The sequence below is a fragment of the Rhinoderma darwinii genome, chromosome 5 (genome assembly GCF_050947455.1).
Source record: "Rhinoderma darwinii isolate aRhiDar2 chromosome 5, aRhiDar2.hap1, whole genome shotgun sequence".
NCBI classification, from domain to species: domain Eukaryota; kingdom Metazoa; phylum Chordata; class Amphibia; order Anura; family Rhinodermatidae; genus Rhinoderma; species Rhinoderma darwinii.
The window spans coordinates 301436982-301449878 of NC_134691.1; the positions used below are offsets into that span (position 1 = coordinate 301436982).

At 41.2% G+C, this 12897-nt stretch overlaps 1 protein-coding gene across 1 annotated transcript in view; it reads right to left on the bottom strand.

Annotated features, from left to right (window-relative positions):
- PRKAG2 (protein kinase AMP-activated non-catalytic subunit gamma 2) overlaps nucleotides 1-7139 on the bottom strand; it is a 321755-nt gene extending 314616 nt beyond the window's left edge. Inside the window, exon 1 of the mRNA XM_075827366.1 lies at nucleotides 6741-7139. Within this exon, the coding sequence (XP_075683481.1) occupies nucleotides 6741-6833 (93 nt within the window). The 5' untranslated portion in view covers nucleotides 6834-7139. The remainder of the gene's footprint in view (nucleotides 1-6740) is intronic.
- Nucleotides 7140-12897: the final 5758 nt, after the last annotated feature.

A 12897-nucleotide genomic window follows, 5' to 3' on the forward strand; every position in this document is an offset into this window, starting at 1 on the left:
GTAATGACTCAAGAAGCACAATCCAGGTTTCCATGACATTAACCCTACTTTGCTGATAGAGACAAAAAACCATGATGTTACTGTATTTATATTGGTTTGTTCAATGCACTCGAGTTTTTTTTTTTTTTTATATTGTAGGGATTAAATCTAAGAAAGGGAGACTGGGATAAGAGAAGTATTCACTGTCAGGGCACAAATCGATCTATAAAAAATATTATTGTAGATGCAAATTCATACTGAGACATATATTACCGACATTCTCCGATCCGTATTATATTCTCATTAGTTAGATAAGTAAAATTTGCTGCAAACTAAAAAAGCAAATGAAAGAACTGATACTTTTGTAGTTGTAGGCAAAAGGGAAGTTGGAAGTTTGTAAAAGTTTTGCTTGGCCGCTCTGAGTAGTTCCTCATAGATGAGCTTTCAATACCAAGTGTTGCTGGACTTGAAATGCGAAATAAATATCAGGGAAGCCGGCCGCTTTAATTTACTGTCATAACGTTATAAAATGTGATTCACTCATCAGAGTTCTAGTTGTAAAATGTCATCCACAGCCAAATATTCCAACACAATGAAGAAAGTATTCAGCCTGCCAATATAGTTACATGCAGATAGATATACAGTGTATTGTCTTGTCATCCCAGAACTGTTTGGGCACAGCCAGACGTGGCAGAGTTTTTCCGCTGCAAATGTTGGTGCAAATTTGGGGCAATTACGCAACGAATCTGCAGCAACATTTGCATATTTGACAGGTAATTCAGACGTTGCAGATATCACAGCGGACTTGCCACAGATTTCAGTATTTGCATTGCAAAGGCTGAAATCCGCAGTGAAATTCCGCTTCTTCTCCGCAACAGACAGTGCATGCTGCGGAGGGAAAATTCCGCACCGCAGCCTATAGTCCGCAGCGGAGTTATCCGCAACGTCTGAACTAACTTGCCTAAAAATGTATTGAAATAAATGTAAAAAACGGCCGCTGGAGAATTCCACTGCAGACTGTCCGCAGCGGAATTCAACAGCAATTCCGCCACGTCTGAACATGCCCTTTATGTGCAGCAAAGAGGTTTCCGGTTTTATATAAATAAAGCTCAATCGTTGTATAATGAAAAGTTCTGCAACTTTCTAACATGTTTTAAGTTCCAATTCAGTTTTCAAGATTGCTTTCTCTCAGAGAATAGCAACATTAAGGGCACATTCAGAAGTGGCGGAATTGCTGTTGAGTTCCGCTGGGGACAGTCCGCAGTGGAATTCTGCAGCAGCTGTTTTTTTACATTTGTTTCTATACATTTTTAGGAAACTTAGTTCAGATGTTGCGGAAAATAACTGTGCGGAATTTGGGCTGCGGTGCAGAATTTCCCCTCTGCAGCATGCTCATTATGTTGCGGAGAAGAAGCGGAATTTCACTGCGGATTTCAGCCTTTGCAATGCAAAAACTGAAATCTGTGGCAAGTCCGCTGTGATATCCGCAACGTCTGAATTACCTGTCAAATATGCAAATGTTGCTGCAGATTCATTGCGTAATTGCCCGAATCTGCACCAACATTTGCAGCGGAAAAATTCAGCCACGTCTGAACATGGCCTAATTGTTTACATCCAAAAGCTGATGACCCATCCTCATCGTGTCCATCTGAAACCGGTGTCCGCCTCACCAGGCTGTTTTTACAAGTGCCATTTTGTTGTTGGTTTGTTTCTTGTTGTGATTTTGCAAAAATTGCAGTTTTGCAAAACCAGTCCTACTGAATGTAAACACCAAACACGGTGTGAATTTGCGTCCGTAATTTATTTATTTTTTCCGGATAAATTGCAGATCCATTCATTTCTATGGCCCCATGCACACAACCAGGGTTTTCATGGATCCGTGCTTGGGCTGAGAATCCGGACTGCAGAAACTCAGAACATGTCATTTTACGGTCCGGATTTGTGGGTTCACACTTCTGGTGAAATTGTTGTGGATCCGTAAGAACACACGGATGCACAATTAACGTTTTTTTGCGGTCCAATGGACCTCAATGGACCCGTGGTTTGGCGGACTGTAAAAAAACACCAATGGGGTCGTGTGCATGAGGCCTTAGTTGAAAAGAAACATGACAGGTTTTCAGACTGTCAACAAAATTGTTTTAATTCACCCACAGCAAGCAGGGTTCTTACAAATGGTGAGGAACGCAAAATATCATTGAAAGATGGAGAACTGCCAGGAACGTAGCTATAAGGGTATGTGTACACACAAAATCAAATACGTCTGAAAATACGAAGCTGTTTTCAAGGAAAAACAGCTCCTGATTTTCAGGCGTTTTTTTAGCCACTCGGGTTTTTCGCTGCGTTTTTTACGGCCATTTTTGGAGCTGTTGGAGTCCATGAAAAACGACTCTAAAAATGGCTCAAGAAGTGACATGCACTTCTTTTTCGCAGTCTTTTTTTTACGCGGCCGTTTTTCAAATGATGCAAAGTACGCCAAAGCTAGGCTTGCTATGATTTTAGTAAAACGCCACTGAGCTAAAAAGTTAAAATAAAAAACCGCCATATTTGTAGGGCGTATTATATTTTCCCATTGACTTCAAGTTAACATCTGGCTTCAGCGTTTTTTGCCGCATAAAAACCGCCCCGAAAGGCACCACTAAAAATGTGGATGATGAAAACATAACCCGTTTAAGGGCCTTTTCACACTGCACCTGCAGTGTATATTCCAGGTAAAATTCCCGGTGCACACTTCAAACATATCCATAGGGCCATTTTCAACCCCCGGATGCTATGAGTGTCCCAGAAGAGTGTCCGTCAGGCCGGTATACTTCGGTATAGATTCTTTTTCAACTCCATGGAATAGCGTAGTCGATTTTGCTTACAGAGGCTTCCAGCAAAAAAAGTATACTAAAATCGTAATATATTTTTTAGCATAGGAGCCCACGTTATCCCTATACATGGCATACTTCAGAGGCTTCCGTCAGAGGTAAACTTCGGGAAATCTTCTCAACCTCTACCTCCAACGTATGCTGCAAACCCAATGTGAATAAATCCTAAGGCCTTGCTCACAAGATGGATTTTACCTGAGGGAAAATGTGACATGGATTTGGCCAAGATTCCGCAGCAGAAATATGAGGCTGGGTTCACACGTGGCGGAATTTCACTGCGGACACTCCGCAGCGTTAATCCGCAGCGAAGCCGTTTCTCCATTGCCTTCCACTTCTATTTAGAAGTGTTCGTTTAGACGAGGCGTAAAATTCCGCTGCGGAGCATAGGCTGCGGAGCGGAATTTGGTGTCCGCAGCATGCTCTGTCTGTTGCGGAGCAGTGGCGGACTCATGGCGGAATTTCTCCATTGACTTCAATGGAGATTCTAAATTCCGCAATGAAGTCCGCAGCTGTCATGCACATGTCATGTGTGCTGCGGATCCGTCTTGCTTTTTTGCCATGACATTTCTTCATTCTGGCTGGACCCATGTATTTCTAGGTCTACAGCCAGACTGAGGAAGTCAATGGGGCTCCCGTAATTACGGGAGCGTTGCTAGGAGACGTCAGTAAATAGTCACTGTCCAGGGTGCTGAAAGAGTTAAGCGATCGGCAGTAACTGTTTCTGCACCCGGGACAGTGACTACGATCTCAATATACAGCAACCTGTAAAAAAAATTGAAGTTCATACTTACCGAGAACTCCCTGCTTCTGTCTCCAGTCCGGCCTCCCAGGATGACGTTTCAGTCTAAGTGACGGCTGCAGCCAATCACAGGCCAATAACAGGCTGCAGCGGTCACATGGACTGCCGCGTCATCCAGGGAGGTCGGGCTGGATGCCGAAGGAGGGACGCGTCACCAAGACAACGGCCGGTAAGTATGAATTTCTTTGACTTTCACAAGGGAAAGTGCTGTCCCTTCTCTCTATCCTGCACTGATAGGGAGAAGGGAAGTACTTTTACCGCAGTCCGCAGCAGCTAGTCCGCATCAATTTACTGCACATTTTGTGCAGATCCGCAGCAGAATCTGCAACGCAGATTCTGTTCGGCATTGATGCGGACAGTTGCGGAGGAAATCCGCCACGTGTGGCCATGCCCTGAGGCTGACCCTCGAATTTCTGCTGGGGTTTTGTAGTACAAACTGCCGCCTTTCTGAACGCAGATGGCGATAATCGGTATGAGGCTACCTGACAGTGTTTTCTCAGCGAAATGCGCTAACTACACAATAATCAGCATCGGAATCAGCTTGAAGTTTCCACCGTGTGAACAAGGTCTAATGATAAGAAATTTACACATATAAACCTGTGATTAGTTGCCACATTGAAATAAAAAATATGTTACAACGTTTCAGAATGCCTATGCCCAGTTGGGTTCATTCAATGTAATATTTTTTTTTTTTTTAATGGTTTAAATATTTTTTTTAGGAAATTGCATAGATAATAATCATCTAGTAAAATGTTATAATGAGGTGAACGCCTCTCAATCTGACAATACACATTAGGTAATTGGTGACAGATTGTGGCAATTTTGACTAGATCCACTGGCAATCTAATGTGTATCTTTCCTACCCTACACACTTATGCCGGATTCACACGAGCGTGTGTGTTTTGCGCGTGCAAAAAACGCTGCGTTTTGCGCGCGCAAAAGGTCCATAACAGCTCCGTGTGTCATCAGCATATGGTGCGTGGCTGCGTGATTTTTCACGCAGCCACATCATTATGACACTGTTTTTATGTTTGCAAACAGAAAAGCACGTGGTGTTTTTTTGTTTTCATTCATAGTTTTGACTACTGTAGCGTGAATCACGAGCGTCACACGGAAGTTAGTCCGTGTGCCGTGCGCGGTTTTCACACACACATTGACTTCAATGGGTGCATGATGCGCGAAAAACGGGCAAATATAGGACATATCGTGAGTTTTACGCAGCGGACATACGCTGCGTGAAAATCACTGACAGTCTGAACGGCCCCATTGACTAACATAGGTCCGTGCGACGCGCGTGAAAATCACGCGCGTTGCACAGACGTATTATACGTTCGTCTGAATAAGCCCTTAGGCTGGGTTCACAGGGGCGTTGCGCATCTCGGAAGTAAAAAACCGCAGTTTTTCACGTCCGAGGTGCATCCGTGCTCTGCGCTGCGGGATGCGATATCACGCATCCCCCATATACTAGAGTCTATGGAGGGATGCGTGAAGCGCAAAAACATAGGACATGTCCTATTTTCTCACGTACCCTTCACACGGTCCGTTGAAACAACGGCCGCGTGAATGGCCACATTGAATTATATAGGTCCGTGTGACGACTGTTGTTTCAACGGCCGTCACACGGACTTTTAACACGTTCGTGTGAATAAGGCCTTATTGAAATAAGATGCCCGTTTAGCTGAGCCGACAATGCATTCTCATGGAGGAAATGGGGATCATAGCTGTCACCCAAATGATTGTGGGAATGTCCCAATAATAACATGAATGGGAATTTAAAATGCCTCACACTGTACTTGCCCTGCAGACCAATCAGCAGACAATGGGCTGCTGTTAAAGATAGTCTGTGTCCGCTGATGCGTCTGCTTCGGTCCTGTAAATTAGCTATCAGAATATTTCCGTAAATAAAAGGCGCTTTCCTGATTTTACAATTGTGCAATTCACAAACAATTTTTTACAATTATCTCTAAAGGTGGAGCTTCAGTATAAATTATACCTATATTCTCGAGGAAGCTAATATCTAAGAGACACCATTCAAAGCCGGAGCAGTTATTGCAGCTGTATTACTTTTCCAAAACCAATGGGAAATGCAACAAGTTCTGATCAGTACAACATATCAGCACTAGGGACACATAGAAGGGGAGGCTTATTAAAAAATATATATATTTCAAAGGTGTACATAGCCTTTAATCTTCAGGTTTGATGAACATTGTCTATATGATCTGTGTCATAATGGAGCTTATGTTATAACGGGGTCTTGACAGCTCTGACAGATCCTTTTACCTGAAGGATTTCAACGAATCCTGACTGATTTTTGTTTTCGTCGGGTTGCAGTGTTTTTGACTGGAAAAAAAATTGCTGCTGACTACGCTATTCTCACCGTCAAAAATACTGGAATCCCTGATAGGAAGGAAATAACGCCAGTGTGAACAGAGCCTTAGGGTGTTTTATAAACAATTTAATCATATATTTTTGGGGAAAAATTATAAAAAACCAGCAGTTGCCAAAATGTCAAATTTCTGCATTTCCCCTGAGTTACAGTCAGCAAGCTAAGTCCTGCAAATTACAGCAGTCTAGAGTCTGCAATGGGACAAACCGATAATAAAACAGTCCAAATCCTACTGGAGGACTAGCAAAGAAGACAATGGGTATAGGACATGCCCTGTTACCTTTTTTATATGCTCACTTTACTCCTGCTGGAGGGAGGCATTTTATACAGAACAATATATTATTGAATTGATGATTATACAGTTATGTTATCTATCTTAAACTAAAGGTACTCTTTACAAGATCCGTAAACAGTAAAGTGATCCCATGTGACAAAACAGAGCCACAATGTTTTGTCAGTGACTTTGACACACTTAGCTAATGCTACATGCAGATATTCTTAATTTAGAAATGAAAATCCTGTATAATGAGTCATGTTAGGCTTCAGACCTGTGAGATTCACATTTTTTGTGACACATAGAAGGGATTCAATTGTAATATGATCTGTGGCCACCTGTGGAGGAAGCCCAGAGGATAAGAAGGGGCCAGATGTGCAAGAACACTGCGCCGACACATGTAGAATGCTCACACATCTGCAGGAAGATACTTACAGGTATATGAACTCTCAGCATCCTCCGCTTCTGGCTGCTGCTCTTTTTGGAAAGCTCCTTCTTCTTCTTAGTATCCATAGCTGTGCTGCCCATTCTTTGATCTATCGCCACAGAATTTTAGACAACTTGTCGCTGATCTTGATACCACCACAGATGTCTAGAACTGCCAGGGTCCAGCAAATGCCAGGGCGAGAGATTTCAGGTGACTAGTTGGAGCTTAACCAGCACAGAAGTCCAATCTCCTGCATGTTGGAGAATGCAAACATGTTGGCCGCAGCGCACGCCCCTCTGTGGAGTAAGTGGACCTCACCCTACCCAGTTGTGAGAGTTTATGGAATAAGCAGCCCTGGGGGATCAGCATGGACTAATCAGCTCAGGACTGTCACTTCCAGTGTGTACAAATCAGCAGCACAGCCCTGTAAATCCGTCCCTCTCACTGAGGGGTGGTGCCACACATTTCCTACATCTGACAGAAGCCAAAACACGCAGCTCAGCCAAGAGCTCCACTCATACAGGAAGTGAATGCAAGTTTCATATCTGTATAATGTAGAAAGCAGTAGCCTGGGATCATAGTTTATTACTGTGCACTACCAGTAAGGAGTATCTTACATCTGCTGCGTCACCGTCTACCGGAGCACAATCAGCGCTGCTTTAACCCTATATTTTCCTTTAGGCTCCTGCAACATGTGCACCGAGATCACCTTTTAAATCTTTACCTATCACAATAGGCCATGTGTAAAAAGCCTATACACAAAGTGATTCGAGGGAAAACCGCTGCAACCTCTGCACCTCATGAAAATGCACACAGTGATGTCACTGCACAGAAATAATTCTTACTGTTATGTCACACAACATGGATAATGCACACAATGATATCCCGCAACAAGGATGCTAAACACAGTGATGTCACTGCACAGAAATAATTCTTACTATTATATCACACAATATGGATAATGCACACAATGATATCCCGCCACAAGGAAGCTAAACACAGTGATGTCAATGCACAGAAATAATTCTTAGGGTATGTGCACACACACTAATTACGTCCGTAATTGACGGACGTATTTCGGCCGCAAGTCCCGGAACGAACACAGTGCAAGGAGCCAGGCTCCTAGCATCATACTTATGTACGACGCTAGGAGTCCCTGCCTTGCTGCAGGACAACTGTCCCGTAGTATAATCATGATTACAGTACGGGACAGTTGTCCTGCAGCGAGGCAGGGACTTCTAGCATCGTACATAAGTATGATGCTAGGAGCCCGGCTCCTTGCACTGTGTTCGGTCCGGGACTTGCGGCCGAAATACGTCCGTCAATTACGGACGTAATTAGTGTGTGTGCACATACCCTTACTGTTATGTCACACAACATGGATAATGCACACAATGATATCCCGCAACAAGGATGCTACACACTGTGATGTCAATGCACAGAAAGAATTCTTACTGTTATGTCACACAACATGGATAATGCACACAATGATTTCCCGCAACAAGGATGCTAAACACAGTGATGTCACTGCACAGAAATAATTCGTACTATTATGTTACACAATATGGATAATGCACACAATGATATCCCGCCACAAGGATGCTAAACACAGTGATGTCACTGCACAGAAATAATTCTTACTATTATATCACACAATATGGATAATGCACACAATGATATCCCGCCACAAGGATGATAAACACAGTGATGTCACTGGGCAGCGATAATAAAAATAAGGATGTTGCAGTAATGTTGCCCAGGGTTTTTGTATACAGTGGTGTCGCAATACATTGATCATGGTCATAGATGATGCACAAAGTGATGTCACAAAACAGGAATAACAAATACAGTGATTTCACAGTACAAAGATAATAACCACTGTGAAGTCATAGATCACAGTGATGTCACAGTATGGGAATTATGCATACAGTGATGTCACAGAATAGGGATAATGTCACAGAATGCTGATAATAAACATAATAATGGCACAGCTATAATGCATGCTGTAATGTTACAGTGCAGAGATAATAAACACTATTATGTCATAGGAAAGAGTTATCACAGTGATATCATAGTATGGAAATAACATGCACTGTGCTGATACAGAACAGGGATTAAGTCAAAGAACATAAACAATGATGTCAAAGCTAAAAGTTAAGGAACCACAGTGATGTCATAGCACAGAGATAATAAACACAGCAACATAATACAAGGATAATATACACAGTGATATCACAGCACAGAGATAATAAACACACCATCATAATACAAGGATATTGTACACCGTGATGTCACAGCACAGAGATAATAAACACCATCATAATACAAGGATATTGTACACAGTGATGTCACAGCACAGAGATAATAAACAGCATCATAATGCAAGGATATTGTACACAGTGATGTCACAGCACAGAGATAATAAACACAGCATCATAATATGGATATTGTACACAGTGATGTCACAGCACAGAGATAATAAACACAGCATCATAATACAAGGATATTGTACACAGTGATGTCACAGCACAGAGATAATAAACACAGGAACATAATACAAGGATATTGTACACAGTGATGTCACAGCACAGAGATAATAAACACAGCATCATAATATGGATATTGTACACAGTGATGTCACAGCACAGAGATAATAAACACAGCATCATAATACAAGGATAATGTACACAGTGATGTCACAGCACAGAGATAATAAACACAGCATCATAATACAAGGATATTGTACACCGTGATGTCACAGCACAGAGATAATAAACACAGCATCATAATACAAGGATATTGTACACAGTGATGTCACAGCACAGAGATAATAAACACACCATCATAATACAAGGATATTGTACACCGTGATGTCACAGCACAGAGATAATAAACACCATCATAATACAAGGATATTGTACACAGTGATGTCACAGCACAGAGATAATAAACAGCATCATAATGCAAGGATATTGTACACAGTGATGTCACAGCACAGAGATAATAAACACAGCATCATAATATGGATATTGTACACAGTGATGTCACAGCACAGAGATAATAAACACAGCATCATAATACAAGGATATTGTACACAGTGATGTCACAGCACAGAGATAATAAACACAGGATCATAATACAAGGATATTGTACACAGTGATGTCACAGCACAGAGATAATAAACACAGCATCATAATATGGATATTGTACACAGTGATGTCACAGCACAGAGATAATAAACACAGCATCATAATACAAGGATATTGTACACCGTGATGTCACAGCACAGAGATATGAAACACAGCATCATAATACAAGGATAATGTACACAGTGATGTCACAGCACAGAGATAATAAACACAGCATCATAATACAAGGATATTGTACACCGTGATGTCACAGCACAGAGATAATAAACACAGCATCATAATACAAGGATATTGTACACAGTGATGTCACAGCACAGAGATAATAAACGCAGCATCATAATACAAGGATATTGTACACAGTGATGTCACAGCACAGATAATAAACGCAGCATCATAATACAAGGATATTGTACACAGTGATGTCACAGCACAGAGATAATAAACGCAGCATCATAATACAAGGATATTGTACACAGTGATGTCACAGCACAGAGATAATAAACGCAGCATCATAATACAAGGATATTGTACACAGTGATGTCACAGCACAGAGATATTAAACGCAGCATCATAATACAAGGATATTGTACACCGTGATGTCACAGCACAGAGATAATAAACACAGCATCATAATACAAGGATATTGTACACCGTGATGTCACAGCACAGAGATATTAAACACAGCATCATAATATGGATATTGTACACAGTGATGTCACAGCACAGAGATAATAAACAGCATCATAATACAAGGATATTGTACACCGTGATGTCACAGCACAGAGATAATAAACGCAGCATCATAATACAAGGATATTGTACACAGTGATGTCATAGCACAGAGATAATAAACACACCATCATAATACAAGGATATTGTACACAGTGATGTCACAGCACAGAGATAATAAACACAGCATCATAATATGGATATTGTACACAGTGATGTCACAGCACAGAGATAATAAACGCAGCATCATAATACAAGGATATTGTACACAGTGATGTCACAGCACAGAGATATTAAACGCAGCATCATAATACAAGGATATTGTACACCGTGATGTCACAGCACAGAGATAATAAACACAGCATCATAATACAAGGATATCGTACACCGTGATGTCACAGCACAGAGATATTAAACACAGCATCATAATATGGATATTGTACACAGTGATGTCACAGCACAGAGATAATAAACAGCATCATAATACAAGGATATTGTACACCGTGATGTCACAGCACAGAGATAATAAACGCAGCATCATAATACAAGGATATTGTACACAGTGATGTCACAGCACAGAGATAATAAACACACCATCATAATACAAGGATATTGTACACAGTGATGTCACAGCACAGAGATAATAAACACAGCATCATAATATGGATATTGTACACAGTGATGTCACAGCACAGAGATAATAAACGCAGCATCATAATACAAGGATATTGTACACAGTGATGTCACAGCACAGAGATATTAAACGCAGCATCATAATACAAGGATATTGTACACCGTGATGTCACAGCACAGAGATAATAAACACAGCATCATAATACAAGGATATCGTACACCGTGATGTCACAGCACAGAGATATTAAACACAGCATCATAATATGGATATTGTACACAGTGATGTCACAGCACAGAGATATTAAACACAGCATCATAATATGGATAATGTACACAGTGATGTCACAGCACAGAGATAATAAACAGCATCATAATACAAGGATATTCTACACAGTGATGTCACAGCACAGAGATAATAAACACAGCATCATAATACAAGGATATTGTACACAGTGATGTCACAGCACAGAGATAATAAACACAGGATCATAATACAAGGATATTGTACACAGTGATGTCACAGCACAGAGATAATAAACACAGCATCATAATACAAGGATATTGTACACAGTGATGTCACAGCACAGAGATAATAAACACAGGATCATAATACAAGGATATTGTACACCGTGATGTCACAGCACAGAGATAATAAACACAGCATCATAATACAAGGATATTGTACACCGTGATGTCACAGCACAGAGATATTAAACACAGCATCATAATACAAGGATATTGTACACAGTGATGTCACAGCACAGAGATAATATACACAGCAACATAATACAAGGATATTGTACACAGTGATGTCACAGCACAGAGATAATAAACACAGCATCATAATACAAGGATATTGTACACCGTGATGTCACAGCACAGAGATAATAAACACAGCATCATAATACAAGGATATTGTACACAGTGATGTCACAGCACAGAGATAATAAACACAGCATCATAATACAAGGATATTGTACACCGTGATGTCACAGCACAGAGATATTAAACACAGCATCATAATACAAGGATATTGTACACAGTGATGTCACAGCACAGAGATAATATACACAGCAACATAATACAAGGATATTGTACACAGTGATGTCACAGCACAGAGATAATATACACAGCAACATAATACAAGGATATTGTACACAGTGATGTCACAGCACAGAGATAATAAACACAGCATCATAATACAAGGATATTGTACACAGTGATGTCACAGTACAGAGATAAAAAAAAATACTTATAGTTCTCTATGTGGCCATTGTCCCCCTCCGGCCCTATGGCCTAAATGTGATTGCAAACTCTGCACCCGCAATAATGACGCTCCTTGTTCTGTGTCAGTGAAAGATTAAGGCTGGGTTCTCACAGAGTTTTTTTGCAGGCAGAAAATCTGCCTCAAAATTCGGTTTGGAATTTTGAAGCAGATTTTGCTCTGCCTGCACGCCAATTTTCGTTGCGTTTTTTTGCTCCCGCGGCCATTGATCGCCGTGGGCAAAAAACGCTATGAAATACGCTTTCTTTGGCTCCCATTGATGTCAATGGGAGGTCAGAGACGTAAACTCCTGAAGATAGGGCATGTCGCTTCTTTTTCCCGCGAGACGATTTTTCCGCTCGCGGGGAAAAAAACGCCTCCGCCTCCCAC